We start from the raw sequence: 17,371 nt of genomic DNA, 5'->3' as shown, positions 1-17,371 counted from the left end.
TCTCCTGCTTTTGCAGAGCTATGATTTTTACATCCCACATACTTCAGAAGCTTGCAGTGGCATTGTTCTGCTTTTGTATTGACTCTGTAGTGCCACAAAATATCTGCCAGTAACAGCAAATCCTGGTGCTAAAGATACCTCTAAGAGAAAAGGTGCTGAGAAGAGGCAGAATGTTTGCCCAAGTTCAAGCTACCTGCCTGAGCCAATTTAAAAGTGGCTTAGATGTCTGGCCCCAAGAAATACACCCATGCTGCTTCCCTTGCCCTGACACATTTATATTTGGCAGAATAATTCTGAGCATAAGAAGTGCCACTGCACAGGTCCTGTTTCCAGTTGGAGCACTGGTTTTAGACAGCACATTTTTCTTAATAAAAGGAGAAGTAAGAACACCAACTGAATAGGCTATCCTTGACAACAGAAAGCATTATTATAGCCACAGAGTACTGTAGAAACTGTAGTCTGGAGAAACTAAAAATGAGGATAAGAATAGTTCTGAAAGTCTGATGAAATATTTTTTCATGTAATTTTTTCCTACTGTGATCACATGAAAATTTTAAAAACAGCAACACTGAGCAAATGCCACTTTTTGTTATTTACATTGCAAGCCCATAATGGTGAATGACACCTCTAACCTTTCCCTTTCTCATAGCTTCCCTGTAAATAGCTGGATGAGTATTAACCTGGTACTCCAAAGATTTCATCCTTGCTTCTTGTAAAACTCCAGAGGCCTGAGTTCACAAATGCTGTAAAAAAATTGAGGAAATAAAATAACTAGGCATTAGAAAGGATAACATCTGATAATGTTTTATCAGAAGCAGATGGGATGACAACGTTATATACGCTCTGCTAAAGAGCTAAGACAGGAGTTGTGAGTAAATTTATAGAGACTTAGTTAATTAAACCTTCTTTTTAATCCATAAATTAAAGCCTATGAGTTTCTGAATATACTACTGTTAGTTTGCCAAAACCTTGTTATTAAATGCTCCTGATAAACTGATTGCTTATAAGTTGCCTGCTGAAACTACAGACTGATATGTAAGTACAGCAGATAATTTTTACAAATTCTACAGCATCCACGCAATGAAAGTATGAATAGCATCAGGAATCAAGTATCAAAATCATAATTTATTCTTTCAGTATCTGCTATCCACAAGCAACTTATGATCGTGCTCTGGTTTAGACAATATTCTGAGCAAAATGAGCTTGAGAAAGTGTAAGAAGATATTATCTTAATAAAAAAGTTATTTCATTATACTAGCTAGGCTAGGAAGATTTACAATCAAACAAGAGTAACTAAAACCACTGCAAAACAACTGTGTTCATCCAGAGTGCAGACAAGGTCTGGGCAGCTGGGATTCATCTGGCTACCTGAATTCTTACTATGTGAAATAACTGACTGGGACTCCTACTTTAACTACTGCCTACATACTGCTTTGGCACTGTAGGATGCTTTTAAGGGTAGGTTGGAGCTTTCTGTTTTACCAGTATGTTCAGAGGAGTGAAGCAGGGTGACTCTGCTGGGGTCCACATGTTGTCTTCCCATACAACATACGTAGTCCAAGGGCCGATCAGGAGAAAATGTGACAGGAAAGAAAACCAGCACGAAAGACAACAATTCAACTTCACTGCTTGTTAAGAGCTGTACAAACTCAGTCAATATCAGCTAAAGAACAAAACTAGGAAAAAGAGAGGGCCAGCAAATCTTTGTAGCAGCTGCTTCTTATGGGGGTTCTGCACTGCCCTATTTGCTCAGAGAGAAGCAGATTCCAGGATAAATGAAAGGGAATAGTGCAAACTTACAATACTGTATCACTATTTGGAAACACAGCATGTGCATTAAAGACAGGGCTATGCCCCATGCTAGTGTTCAGCCAATGGTGGAACTCAGGAGAAGCTACTCTGCCAGTCATGCAGAGATGACTGCAAGTCTGGTAATAAGTAACAATGGTTCATTAGGCTCACCATGGTGAACTGCAGTTAAATGTAACTCATGAAGAACCATGCCAGGCTTGTCTGGTTCATGCAGATACTCACTGCCACATAAAGGCAAACAAATATCAGCCATAAGCCAGACTGTATGCACAGTCATGAACAAGCTTTAGAAATGAAAGAACAGCAAGGAACAAAGTTGTTTTTCTGAGGCTTGGCTGACCCATACCTCTATAAAGTCCACTGGCACAAAAACCTCATTTAGCAGAAATGAGCCATACACTGCAGTTGATAAGGAGACATACACCTGAAACAACTTTGACTTTTAACAGTGAGAATTATCTTTTCCAATTTTTTCCCCAGAATATTTCCAAACAGACTCACAAACAGAATATCCAGCTAAGATGTACCTACTGACATCAAACAAGACTATAACAACTAATCAAAGTAGTTGGCAGTCCATCTTCACAGCTTTTAATGTAATACAATACTCTGGATGCTGACAGTGTACAAAGAGATGAAGAACAGAAGGGCATAATACAGACAACCTGAATTATACCAAATTTGCCTAGATGAGAACTTGGGGGACAGCATATGCAGAACATGACCTCTGCTCCTTACAATCTGCTTAAATCAGGCTTTCATTTAAATGTGCACTGTTAAGGCACTATTTCACATTTCTCAGTGCATGTATGTAATCTGTGCATGCTGAGACCTCACAGGTGACATGAATGCCAAGGCTGTCCACTTGTGTCCTTGCCTTTTGACAGCAGTACTTGTCACTGAAACACAGTTTTTTACCTATCATTGTTCCTAGACAATATAACTCATTATAGAAAGTAATCAAAAGAAGTGAAAAACTCAGGAAAACTGCATGCTAGTAACTAATCAGAGCAATTTGAAAGAGCCTGAATTTTACTGGCTTGGTGCCTCAACCTGGTAAATAAATACAAGCCCAGCTTCCCTGAGAGCTTGAAGTAACTGCTTTACTCAGCCTGATTAGACTAGCCAAAGGCTTGCATAATTTATATAATTATTTTGTTTGAGATTGCTTTCATTCTCCCTACAATCCTGTATCACCTGAGAAGGTATCATGTTTCCTCTGAGTCATGTAGAGTTGTGTTCTGTGTTGTAATTTGCTAGAACAGTGATTATGTGCAAGTGGGAGAATTTCACAAGCAAAATGTCTTGTCAGTGAAAATAGCAGCTTTACTCCTACATTCACTTAGCAGCAGGAGGCAGAAAGTATCCTGGGGTTTTTGAGTTATTGCTTAAATGAACTCCAGATGCCTGCAGAAAGACTGCTAAATATATACCTAATTGCCAGTTTCTTTTGTCTTAGCCCTGCTGTTAAACACCCTTCAAACAACAGCATTTGATACATTCTGAATTCTTTATTAGCACCTTTATGCAAAATTAAATGGCACTTGTGCAAAGCGGCAGCACAACAGCACACCAGTGCTTCGGAAGTGACGTCTCTGGAAGCCTGTCTTGGGTATTCACCTTCCTGTATAAATTACAGTCTTGCTTTTACATTACGTTCACACTGGTTTTATACCTCTCAGCTTTTATGCTAGAAAAATTTGCATATTTATGTAATATTAATCAGGCATCAAATTCTGCTATTTTGAAATTTCAGCAAAGGAGAGCAAAACTACACTTCCTGGCCTACTGCCACTCCAGTGAGTCATCTTTGCTGACATGCAAACTAATAGGACTGAAGATTTAGAATTGCTGTTTCATAGAGGAAAAGGATTTGGGAGACACAAGCTCATGTATCGCATGGTTCATCCCTGCTAACTCTGACTCCCACATGCATTGCCTACAGAACAGCTGCGAACAATGAAACTGCCTCTGGCTGTATCTAAGGGTAGCCACGAGGAATACATATGTCAAGGCTTTGGTCTGAAAATAAAACAGTCTTAAAAAAATCAAAGATCATATATACCACACTAAACTATTTGCATATTCAAATAAATAAATGCATTTTTCATTGATTAAGGGCCACACTGGTTTGGGCTGACATAGAGAGTTTTCTTCATGGTGGGTAGTACAGGGCTATATTCTGAATTTCTGCTGGAAACAGTATTGGTACTTCCAGGATGTTTCTGTTATTGCTGAGCAATGCTCACATAGAACAAAAGCATTTTCTGCTGCTCACACAACCCTCAGTGAGGAGAATGGAAGTGCACAAGGAGTTAGAAGAGACTACAGCTGGCACAGCTGCCCCCCAGGGAATACTCCACACCACATAGTGTCATGCTCAGCATACAAACCTAGGGGAAGGAGGAAGGGGATCACGTTTAGAGTCTTAGTGTTTGCATTTCCCAGGTCACCATTACACATAGCCCTGATGTCCTGGAGATGGCTGAACATCTGCCAGCCCACAGGAAGTACTGGATGAAAGCCTTGTTTGGCTTTGCTTGTATGCACAGCTCTTGCCTTAACCTATTGAACTGGTTTTATCTCAGCTCCTAAGTTCTCTCACTTACACCCTCCCAATTCTCTTCCCTATCTCAGTGGTGGGGAGGGAGCAAGCAGCTTCCTGGGGCTTTGTTGGCAGCTGGGGTTAAACCATAACAAGGCAGAGGGATCACCAGGATAACCACTCTGGTTGTGACAGGGAGTACACAGCACACTGTCAGCTGCTGCATTCCTGTACATGGACAATCCATGGTTCAGTCTTCTTTACACTCTCCATTCATGTATTTCTATATTACTAATACCCATATTGAGCTTTCTCTTTTCTGTGCTAAACCATCCTACCTGTCTCAGCCTTTCCTCATGTGAGAGACGCTCCTGTCCCCTCATCAATCTTGGTGACTTTGCTGGACTGTCTCCAGTAGCTTTGTGCCTCTGTGACACTCAGGAGGCCAGAACTGACACGGTGCTCTACAGGTGGCCTCACCAGGGCTGGCAGAAAGGAAGGGTCACCTTTCTCAGCCTGCTGCCCACACCCCTCCTCATGCAGCCCAGGGCACCACCAGCCTTCATTACTACAAGGGCACAGTGCTGGCTCATGCTCACCTTGGTGTCCACTGGAACCCCCAGTTCCTCTGGTGCAAGGCTGCTGTCCTGGTGGTCAGCCCCCAGAAAATAGAGGTGCAGGGCTCTGCACTGCTTTTGCTGAACTTCTGAGGTTCCTGTTGGCTGTCTCTCCAGCCTGTTGAGGGTCCTTCCCTTTGGATGGCAGCACAACCCTGTGGTGTATCAGCCATTCCTCATAGGTTGGAACATGAGCAAATTTCCTGAGGGTGCACTCTGCCTCATCATCCAGTAATCATGTAATTACAAGTCAGTAATTTCATCATGGAAGCTTATCAGGTTGGCCAAGTATAATTTCCCCTTTGCAAACCCATCCAGTCTTCGTCTGACTGAGCCTTCCCTTAAGCACAGTCAGGTACTGCAGTCTCCAGTGGCAGAAATGCACTGGTGAAATTGGTTCCTCCCTCCATTCCTCAATATAAAACAGAAAGCAAGGGACAGGTGAAATCCTATGAGCAGGAATACCTAAGATCATGGAAGTAGAGACACTAGCTCACTTAATTTACAGAAATTCCATGTATGGCCCAGTTGCCTTCAAGGAAGGACCGAGGAAGGGAAGCAAAACTGTTTAAGAAAGAAAAAATTCCTCCTTGAAGAAAATAACAAGTGTTTCCAAACATGCAGTTTGCGTGTCTTTCCATTTTCATGTTTTGTCATTTTGCTTACCAACTCACAGCACAGTAGGAACCAGGCATTATCACAATATCTTTGGAGTCATCAAATGCTAAAAGAGACTTCTACATTGTAGGGTTAAGCAGAGCTGATGACACAGCTCCCTAAGAGCATCTCGGTCTTACCCTGTTTGCATTAACAAAACCTCAAAGAGATATCATTAGAGAGGTTTGAAAAGGAAACTGTAGTAGGGAGGTTGACACTGGCATCTGTAAATCCTCTGCATATCTGAATAAGGAGCTCAGTGGTAATCTAAATAAACTCTGCAAAGGGTACAATTTCTGGCATTCTTGGTGTTTCCCAAGAACAAAACTGTCATTGTTACCTCCTGATGCAATGGAAGACCTCTCTTACTTTCTTAGAAATACAGATATCTGTGCTAGTTCTGTTAACAAGAAAGAAAGGATCAAGAACAGAAAAGAGCCACGGCAAACACCTTCTCTCAGTCCTCCTCATATAGAGTGCACAGGTTGCAGAAAAACTTTAATGCATTTTTACAATGAAGTACAACCACGTGTTTCCTAACTAGCCATCTGCCCTCTGTGTGTAGAAGATCCTAGCTAAATAATCAAACATCTATGTTCAGTCTGTGTGCATGCATATCTACATCATGTGTATCTACAAGCCAGTGTGTGCAATGCAAACAGCTGTCTGGGAAGATGTGAGATTACAGTAAGACCTGTGTAACTACCTTCTAGACATATGTGTTACACAGCTGCCCCAGGAACTCCAATTCAAAGGAGAGGTGGAAAAGGAGTAGCCTGAGGTATTGCAAACTGCATGGCAATAACAATCTTATGCCAATTTCAGCAGGTCAGACTTTACTTAATCCACTGTGTTTTTCTTTAAGCTGAAATTGTTCATGAAGTGTGCACTGAAAGCTTTTCCTCTCATTTCTTGCCAACATGGCCAGCCACCTGCTAGTCTGAAGTTATGCTGTCTCCAACTCATTTCTACCTTAACACCAGCAGAAGCCCCAGATGTTTCTCATCTAGCACACAGTAAACACAATGGCACTCTAGCAAATAGGCTATTTCAGCACCTGGTTAAGTCTGAAACTCTCCCTGGTGCTTTGGGAAACAGAGTAATGGCAATGAATCATGTTCAATTATAACACAGTTATTTCAAGCATGTTTCATGCCTAGCATTTGAGGAAAACAATGTCCTTACTCACCATAAGGGATATATGCCAAGCCTACTGACAATGAAGACAACGGCAAATGTAAGGAAAAGGAGGTCACTCAGTTTTTGACACTTGCAATAGTTTGCCATTTTGGCAGCCTGTAAAAGAAAAAGATGTCTCTTTACTTCCATGAGGACAACTGAATTCTCTTTTACTGTATACAAGCTGTAGGAAAAAGAAACCAAATTTTTATGAATCGCTAACATATTCACTGGGCCATCTCACAGTGATCTTGGAACTCCTCTCCACCAAGCAGCTGGAAAATATTTTCTTTGGAAAAGAAACCAAACTAGACTGCATAAAACTAGAATATGTATTTAATTTCTTTATTTCCCACTCAATTGCATTTTTGAGATTCTACAATTTCAGATTCACAAAACTCTTCTCAACCTTTTACTGAACCCCAGTGTGCTTATGGTGTCTTTGTCCCCAGCCTCTTTACCTGCTTAGCTTTTACCTTTCTGGTATGCTCCACTGGCATTTTCAGCATCCATCTACCTTCCATGTGCCCCATGCTCTCTGACCTTCTAGTAGCTGCTATATATAAACATTGTCTCAATTCCTTCAGTACATCCCATACACTGTGCTTTTCTAAAGCATCTCTTCTTCCTTTTCTGCCTATACAGAATAATTTCCCCTTCAAAGATTACACCCCCCACCTTCAAGTCTTTTTCCAAGGCTCTCTTCTCAGCTTATGCTTTCTAACTTGCTGCCTTATGCTTATATTTACATGCTTTTCTCACTTGTCTTCATGCAGTCTTCTGATTCTTTCCCTGCAAAGGACTTACTAATTCATTAGTCTTCTCTGAAACTGCTCATTAAAACACTGATTTTCCCAGAAGTTTCTTTACCCTTTTCTCTCTGAAGAAAACGGTATCTAGGGAGGGAAGCTTGTTTTAAGATGTCTGTGCTGCTTCCACAGTGTTAATGTGTGCAAGCAGTTAATTATTTTAAAATAACATCTGCTTTGAGATAGGGACAGTCTTTCTTCTTGCTTTCTGTCAAATGTATCCAGAGATTCCACTAAATTCACTGGGAACCCTTTCAAAGTTCCTTTCTGAGGGGACCCACATCCAGCTCCCAATATCCCAGAAGACACTTGTGCAGGCTTTCCAGAGCACTAAGAGGGAGCAAAATTACCACAACTATGCATACAGAATACAATTCTGAATGCAGAATTCAAACCAGAGAAACAGATAATCTGGATGCCAAAACCAAACATGCACTTTTGGATGTTACCCAATTTCTGCAATGTTCCTACTAAAAATCTGAACAAGAAGAATATTCCTCATTAAAGAAACCAAGTTAGGAAGCTCCTAGAACGTGAGGAAAACCACCAGTGCTGCGAAGAAAACACAACCCTTCTGAACCAGCCCTAATTTCCAGAGGACACAAATAACTTACCTAGCAGTGTGTACTCACAGCCTAGTCTGAAGGAAAAGAGAACACTTTCGTACCAACATACAAAGCACAAGCATTACTAACTTTCCTGCTTTTCAGATGATGGAAAATTCAGTTCAGGATTTCTGGATGTATTTCCATGACTACAACTGAATAACACAACATCACATATTCTTGAAAATCTTACTATGGTTCTTCCATACTTCCAAAAATCTACAGACCTGTGGAAAAAAAATCTCACCTGCAGTATTCCCACCAATGCACACCACATTTTGCAATGAGAATAACAAAAAATGGTGCATTCCAGCTTTCTGTGGATGTGTTTCATTATGAAATGATAGATGGTAAGCATCTAGTGGCCTCCAGAAATAGCTTTTCATTTTTACAAATATGTAATAGGTAGCACAGGGCAGGTGCACAACGGACCCATCATGACAAGATATTTCACCAACTTCTTTTGCAGTTTGATAGTTTTCTTCCTCCGCACTGACATTCCCCTCTGTAATGTCAGCAGTGTGCAAGAGTCCATCTCCTCTCATATGGCATCCAGTGCTGTGACCCACTGCCCTAGCAGAATTCCCAATCAAAGCAGACTGAAAGAATTTACTAGAAAGACTATTAAGTATGTGCCTCATGAGGAAGCCTGTTTGGTCAATGTTTGCAACTCTGGTGAGAATACCAGCAATTCCTCTTTGTCTTAGTCAATGAACAGAGGGTAAAGTTCTAGCTAGCCTGGTACAGCTGCTCTCCAGTGTTTTCATAGTTCCACAGACACTGGTCTGATCTAGAATAAACAACTTTAAGTACTTGTTTCTGGTGGTGAGAAAAGAGGAATGAAGAAAGTTTAGGTGAAGTCACAGCTAGCTACACACATTACTAAAGCAAAAAAATCAGCTTTCAAATATGTGATTATTTTTAACATGAAAAATCCACATTCTCTTTTGCCTTCTATCCCAGGCAGTCACGTGCCTTCTAGATTAAAAAAGATTAAAAAATAAAACCATATTCACAGCACTACTGAATCAGAGTGGCAGGATCTTCATTTTGCAATAGGTGACTCACACAGTGAGTCTATATTCTTCCAAAACAGGTATCCTTACAGGTACATGAATAAAAAATAATTTCAGATTAAATAGTTATTAACTTTGGAGGAGAGTTCAGAGACAGCCAAATTCTAGCACGACCCAGAGCTGTCTAGTAACTGATGCAGATAATGAATGATGCCGTGTCTAAGTTACCACTATGGAAGTTACAGACCAACTTGACTTAAAAGAATTTAAATCATCCCTTCTTCTCCAAATACAACAGCTTAATGCTGGTACTGGGATCCAGAAGCATTGGAACCTGGAAAATATGAGGTCAGATCACTGGCCACACCCAAAAAAGCCATTAAATTGTCAAAACACCTTCTGCCCAGCAAAGCAGAGCAGAAACACACTGTGACACCTTGATTCTTTTGGAGACAGTTATTGCTCCACATGCCATGTCACAGGGGTTAAGAACCAGGTGATCCACTTTTACCACTTTCCAGATTTTGAAACTTTAGATTTTGATTTTACCATGTTGTATTTAAAATCTGCATGTAACCCTCCCTGGCATACAATGCATTACCAGTCTCTGCTTTGTGCAAGCAGTATATCAAGGGATAAACCAGTCTGAAATCAGAAACATATGCTGCTACAAGCGCAAGGTATTTATGCAAGTAAATACACTATATTAATCACTATTACTATCTTAAACTGGCTGAGGAAATATTTGTTCTGCATAGCAAAAATATTCTACCTACTGAAAGGATGAAATATTAATTATCTCACCTCTAGGACAATATCAGCTGCATCATGGAGACATAAGATCAAGGTTCCCACTCGTGTCAAATTGGTTACATATGAGAAGGTAATCAGGGTGACTGTTACAATGTGATGTGTAAACATGATTCCAAAATCCTAGAACAGCAGAAGCAAGGAAAAGACACAAAAACAGCAACAACAACAACAACAAAAAAATATTAAGCAAACACTGATATTCTGTACTCATATACAAAACTGGATAGGTGTTTCTTAAATCCAGCATTATATTTATGCTATAAAAAGATCTACTATATAAGTGCAATATATACCCTGCTCTGTACATCATTTAGATTGAATAAAATAATCATTGTATGTTAAACAAATGCAAAAAACCTTATTGAAAGCTAGGCAATGACCACAATTCTCAGTTCATAGTAATTTAACCTAATAAAGTAAACATTTACAGTTGAAGTTACTTTGAAAATACATATGTACATGCAAATCAAATTCCACCATACTTTTTATGCACCAAATAACATATGATTATAACAATATGCATAATCAAGTGCTAAATAATGCACCATTCAGAAGAAAAAATATAGCTACAAGGGAAGACTAAACACATTTCCAGTGCACTAGAACAGGCACCTGCCAAGGAAAACTGAGAGAATCCCAGATCTGGGCTTTTATTTGTTTGTTTTTCATCAAGGTGCTTTGTCTTCACACTGTAACAGGGTCAGAAAAGTCTTCAAATGAGCTGGTGCATCTCTTCCTAATTGGTTCTAACCCCCTGCCTCCCAAATGATGCAGGTTAGCTGGTCTCCAGATCAGTAACTTTGAGTTATTCGGCCAGAAAGTAACTGTTACTATTGAAAATCTGGGAGCCCTGAACCTCCCAGAAGTAACATCACATTCCCAGGTATTTGCTACAGGGCAGATAAAGCAGAGAGAATAACCTGCCTGCCTGAAGTAGGCTCCCAGACTGATTAATGAGAGAACAGGACCTGCAGAGATGAAACTCTTCTCAGCAAGGCACCGAGTCAGTAAAAAAGTCTTGTTGGAATTTGCTGAACTACCTGTACAGTTTTGAGGAAGCAATATAAAAAACCTTAAGAAAAGATCACAGGCAACATTCAACTGGGAAATTTCTCTATGCACCAGTTGCAAAGTTTGTACCACAACTCCCAGAAGATCTAGTGGCTCACGCACAGTGCTGTCAGAAAGGAGAGTGATCCAGGCAGTCAAAAGGAGCAGCTCCTTCAGGCAGCCTGCTCACCAAGTGTATTGGTGGGTGGAATTTGCCTTTCTGATAGCTTTTGTGGGCCAGTCCTGCTGAGCTGTGGTAGTCTTCAGCTAAGTGACCCACAACAGAGAAACCAAAACTGTGTCTTTAGAGGGTCAGCATCTGGTCTGCAAAGGAACTGAAGGTACCTGTATCGGGCAGGAGGACCCTATGGAGAGTGCCATGAGCTCCAACTAACACAGGGGCAGCTCTGGAAAAGCATCAGCTCCAGCCCTTCACTGCACTGTCTCTTCAGTACTGAGAAGTATAACTGCACAGTGTTCCCACAGCTCTCTGGGAATGTAGCAGGCACCGCTGTTTTTAAGGACGTGCAGTGCCACTGCCTCTCAGTACCAGCACGTGCCTTCCCTGCAATGGACACCTGGAGCCCATGGAAACACCTGCAGCTTGAGCAGTCTAACTAACTGAAGAGGGACACGACCTGCCCCCAGCCTACCACTTCTGTTTAATGCTATCAGGTGCTGCAAGATCCTGTTTCCTACTCTTCAGTAGGCACTGCCGGTACCTCCAACATAAAACTGAAGAAGGGTAGGAGGGCAGGGAGGGGGAGAAAAGATAAAAAGACTAAATGCAGAGACTCATAAGACAGTTTAGTACACACTCAACATTTCTCAACCAGATTATCTGGCCCCCAGAAGCATGGAACGCAATAAAATACATTCACCAGTCATATCAAGCTATTGCTTTAAATCCATTTTCTTCAAGCAGACAGAATAAAAAGACAATTAAAGGCTGTCTCCCTTTCTGAGTGTCCTAAGGGAAAACAAGGGTAGGGCATCTCAGTCATTTCAGTAACTACAAACCCACACATTTCACCATTTCACAATAATAAAACCAGAAAAGCACCTACCTTATTCCATGGGATTAGAAGTAAGCCACTATGGCCATACTGCAGCCTACCTCTTCACCTCCTTCATCTGCATATACTATGGCACTGTTCTAAATTTTCCTTCCAAATGCATTTATGTTAGCACATAGGCAGTCATAATGGGGCAAAAAGTCAAGTAGAAAATCTCCTCTATTTTCACAGCTGACACATTCATGTTCTACAAACACTGGATTTCTAGTCCCTCTTGGATATTCTTCAAGGCACTCCTGACAATATGGATTATTCCTAAACAATCCTAATGTTCTCAGGCAGCAGTCTTCTGCATTTTTGCATGAGTCTTAAAGAAATGCTGTCTGGGGAACTCCTTCTGTAATGATGTTTCTTAAAAGGGACAGTTACTTGACTCTGCCACCTCTGAAACAGAAGTGCTGGACTGACCTATGGAAAACTATTGGAAAAAAGTAGCAATTATATAAATAAGACTGCTTTGTTATTGGGAATGTTTCTTTCCTGTTTGTGACATTTCTTTAAGTCATTAATTAATACTATGCTCTGAAGATGTCACCTGTTGGATTTTAGTTATACACAAGGGTAATAAACACATAGATACCAAGTGGTACCTGTGTTCCCAGCTTACTCCAGTACTTTTACCCATATACAGTGGAAGAGCAGCTGTACAAGAATAGGCTTCTTAATTTTGGTGGGTTTTTTTTTTTAGTTAATGTATTTCAAATCATATGTATGTTTGTGGAAGATGTATTTATTTACAGAAGACCCATAGCCTCCAGCTGTAACTGCTGGAAGACGTCATGTGCCTATGTTAAGAAAATCTGTGGCTAAGAATAGGAAAAAGAACCTGTTCTAGACACCATCAGTGGGAAGAACATAGAGCAGACAGCAGAGAAACCCCATGGGTCTCAAGCTGTAGACAAGCCCCCAGGATTTAATTAATGCCTTTGCCACTCACACTTGTTTAACATGTCACACTCACTGACTGAACTGCCACGGGGCAATAGAGCATTAGTGCCACTGAAGGGCAAAATATCATCTTCATGGCTGGTATTACAGATCAGCAAGGAAAGGGAAAAGTCTGCAAAACATATGCAATCCAAACTGCTTCCACTGAAACAAAAGAAATCAATTCCATGTGTCTTTCTTTACCAAGAAAAGTCTATTTGAAGAAAGAAATCTAGTATCCAAATTTAGCAAAATATAGTGTAAATTTTCTAGAATCAAAATTTGGTATTCAAGAAAATTAGAAGCTACAGATAATTTTATTCTTGGAATGAGTGAACTGTCTTTTAAAATAAAAAAAAAGTAAAACATGGAAGCTCTAGGAACTGCCAAATGCTTGGAAGTAAAAGGTGTGAATATACAGAAAGGTCTCCTAGACCTACAAGCCTGTTAAAACACTGAGTAGAAATTTTATACGTTCCTTTAAATGTACCTGTCAAATATTTTTCTATTAAACAATACATCCAGAAATCATGTAAATAAGCCTCACTGCTTTTAAGTTTCATCAGGTGCTTGTGAACCTAACCACCTTTCATATTTTTTTTCCAGTGTTTTACAAAACAGGAGCATGGGAAGTTGGAAAAATATGATAAAACACCAATTCATACTAGGTTTCAGTCTTTGAAAATGAACGCCCTTAAGAAAGAATATCATTACAGCAACATAATAGATATTTATGAAGCTAAAAGCATGCCATTAATAAAACTGTAGAAGTTGACACACACAGTTCACTAACTTAATGCCAATAATAGGCTTGTGCAACAGCCTAGTTTGCTCACACCTCCAGTCAGGCAAAGACAATCTGGTGGAATTTGTAACACCTAAATAAAGATAAACAAGTATTTGAAAGTCAAGAAACCCCTGGAATTTATCTTTGAAGTCATCAGTTTGCTATCAGGGAAGAATAAAATGGTGATGGAAAACAGCAAGTACATTTCTCTTGATCTATAGTAAGTAAAAGACCAGTGCTGGAGTTAGGCCAGTGCTGAGGGCTGCTGCTTCCAGCAAGGACACCCTGCACCTCTCCTTCAGACAAACATGAAAAAAAGCACTTGGAAAAAATCCCTTGTCTGAATTCCTGCAAGCGCACAAGACTGCCTGGGCACTTCTGACTATCCCAGAATGCAACACAGCCACAGACGCTGAATTTAAAGTATCTAAAGCAATAACCAAGATTTAGATAAAAATATTCCTTTCACTGTAACATGAAAACATCAACAACTTACTCAAGCTGAGAACTGTTAATCTTCTCCATACACGCCAATTGTGAAATATTACAATAGCATCCAATATTAGCTGGCAAATTTCCTGTTTCCTGTTAAACAGATCCCTAGTTCATATGAACACCATTCCATACATTGCATATTGGGTGCATTACAAGGTTGCCACATTTTTTTAAACTGAGCCTTCTTTTAAAAGAAAACTACAGTGGTGTTGCAAGAATCGGTGTCTCTGTCAAGCTCGTACTCCTTTTTGTCAACTATTAAGTCTCTAGTACTAACATTTTTCAACTCAGTTTCCTTGGCAGCTTGCACTCTGAACAATTTTATTGTGTGACACCAGGGCACAGCTGCATTTCTCCAGTCTGATCTTCCTCATTTTCAATTTTGCTTACACTCCAAAAAGAGCTGTGTCCACAGTCCAAACCAGTGAGTGACCTAATAGGTTATTTATAAATATGGCATCTCCACTGTTGCCTGCATGGTGCTGATAATGCAAGGCTTTTGACTTGCAATCATTGCACTGCAGATGTTGTGCTCCGGCTCTCTGCTGGACACTGAACGCTCTCAGGTACAGCAGGTGCTTGGGACACTACTTGGATCTGGTGCTCTAGGTTCAAGCATCACAAAGCTGTGGCTGGGGTGTTACTTGGCTGTTAGTGAGTTAGTGATCCACTTCCCACCTCCACATCCCATCCTATTTCCACAGCAGATTGCCCTGAAGTTTTTCTGATAACAACTCTTTTATATATAACTAAGAAATAGTCTTGGCCCCTGCAGCTGAATATATTAGCCAATATTAATCTTGATTTAAATTCATCTCCTCTATCATACAGCTCCCTTGAGCATTGTTTCTCTCTGTCTTGGTTTGTGAAACAGGGAAGTTTTATCATTTCAGGCTCATGATTCACAGAATGTTTAGCATCTACAGACAATGAAAGCAAAGGATTTATATGCATTCATCATAAATTGGTTGTTTTATTTACAATTTATCCTCCAATATGGATTTAAATTTTGTGGATGCTTTCTTGAGATTTCTGCTTCTGGAATAATCTGGAAATCCAAATAATAGAGGAGTGCATTTCTATATAGGTAGCTCTAGCATAGGACTCCCAGGAATACTCTTTGGTTCTAAATGACAGGTAAGTTTATTCAGGTCATACTGCATCCTTCATTTACTCTTTTCAGAGCTTTACTCCTGCAAAAATTCTAATAAACAGGAATATTTCCATTAGCATTTCCATAGCCTACAATCATTTATTTAAATGACAGCTGAAAAAAGCACATAAGGATATCATAAAATCCTTTCAAATGTTTAAAAAAATTAATTTTGAAACATTAAAGCCCCTGCAAGAATAGCTCAACAGACTGTTATTACAGAGTAACTGCTGTGCTGCTTGTTCTGCTATGGACTAGGATTCTCCTCGGAGGAGAGAACTTGGAATATGGAACAGGTTGCACCTAATTCTGGAAGATTTCTATTTGGACTTGTTTTTTGTCATTAACAGAGTCTTGTTTTTGTCATTAACAACCTTCTAATTGCAATGCTCAACTACATGACTGTAAGGGTAAAAAATAAATATAATATCACTATTTAATATTAAATTTTTTTGCTGTCCTTTTGTAGAAAAAACTGAAAGCCCTCATAGATCTTATCTCACAAAGTGATACTGTGAATTTATGAGGCAGTCTTGCCCTTTTCTTGGTATTTCATTTTTTAACTCTTAGAAGAAACAGTACATCTACCAGATACTACCTGTTCAATTCCATTCAAGTCACTGCATGAAAACAGGTTATTTTGGCTTCTGCCATTTGCACTTCAGTATCTTCTCCAGGCCCTTCTTTCAATGTGCAGAAAAACCTCACATTATAGTAACAAGGAACTGAGTAAGACAATCCCAGTTTCTCAGTGATTAATATCTGCAAGAGTTGAACACTAAAAAGAATTGTATTTCCAGTTCACTGCACATGTAATACAGGTATTCCTCAAGTAAAGAATGATATGTTAAAACTTAAAGCTTTCAGTGTTTTTAGTCTCATTGTTCTTACCTTTCTTTTGACATCAATGAATTGAGAAAACATTAAGGACCAGTAGAATGACAATTCGACTATGTAGTAGTAATGAAGGTCAGGCATCAGTGGCTGAAAGATGGAGATGAGAAAAGGTTAACAGAGTGACATTATAGGCAGCTGTGGTCTATAGGGCACACGCTTAATCACGGGGGATTATTGAATTATACACACATACTTTTTACCCTATGTGAAAAAAACGATGATGGTTGCCTCTTTCAAACTTTGATGGCTTTGGAAAAATAAAGCTCCTCAACACACTCTCTTCTAAAGTTTTAGCCCTGACAATACTGTAATACCAAAAATGATGATATTGTCCATTTGGAACCCAGAGAAAACTAGATTCTGAGTAATCCTAAATCCATTTTGAAATCTTACTTGAAACATCTTGCTGGATATCAGTAATGGAGTTTAAAGCATAGCAAAGAACAATGTTAGAGTAGACTAGAAAAAAAAAGTAATGCTAGCATGTAATCTCATCTGCTCATGATGAAAATGTGGGCTTTGAGCAGGGCTCTTTATAATAGAAATACCTACTTTTGAATAGTTTAACCATTTTCTGGTGACATTAACATTTGGAAAGAAGAAAATAAAATAAATTTATTCAAGCATCTTGTCTGATATACAACATGGTTACATGGTTGTTTCAAAGTAAAAGAAATAAAAATTATAATGTGCAACCAAAACCAACCCAGGGTAATTTCAAAGGTAGCTGGTGACACACATACTCTTTGACCCTCAGCCTAAGAGAGCCAGTCCAAGGAGCTACTCTAATTTCCATGCAAATGTGCCTTTATGCTCCACCATAGTCACATCTTCCATGGCAGTGATAGGCAGGGACACTGGCAAAGGAGAAGCTCCTGAGGGCATCTACCAAGGGATTAGATAAATCATCTCTAGAGCAGTCTGCACTGCCAC

General features: G+C 39.7%; 1 protein-coding gene across 2 annotated transcripts in view; it reads right to left on the bottom strand.

Moving 5' to 3' along the window:
* The window catches only part of CERS6 (ceramide synthase 6), a 100,171-nt gene that overhangs the window by 16,327 nt on the left and 66,473 nt on the right, over window positions 1-17,371 (bottom strand). For both annotated transcript variants that reach the window (XM_058840439.1, XM_058840440.1), the window contains exons 6-8: window positions 16,433-16,525; window positions 10,045-10,173; window positions 6,821-6,927 (exon numbers count right to left, since the gene is read on the bottom strand). In XM_058840439.1, coding sequence (XP_058696422.1) covers window positions 6,821-6,927; window positions 10,045-10,173; window positions 16,433-16,525 — 329 coding nt within the window. The remainder of the gene's footprint in view (window positions 1-6,820; window positions 6,928-10,044; window positions 10,174-16,432; window positions 16,526-17,371) is intronic.

The sequence above is a fragment of the Poecile atricapillus genome, chromosome 5 (assembly GCF_030490865.1).
Source record: "Poecile atricapillus isolate bPoeAtr1 chromosome 5, bPoeAtr1.hap1, whole genome shotgun sequence".
NCBI lineage: Eukaryota > Metazoa > Chordata > Aves > Passeriformes > Paridae > Poecile > Poecile atricapillus.
This window is presented reverse-complemented; position numbering and strand designations above follow the sequence as displayed.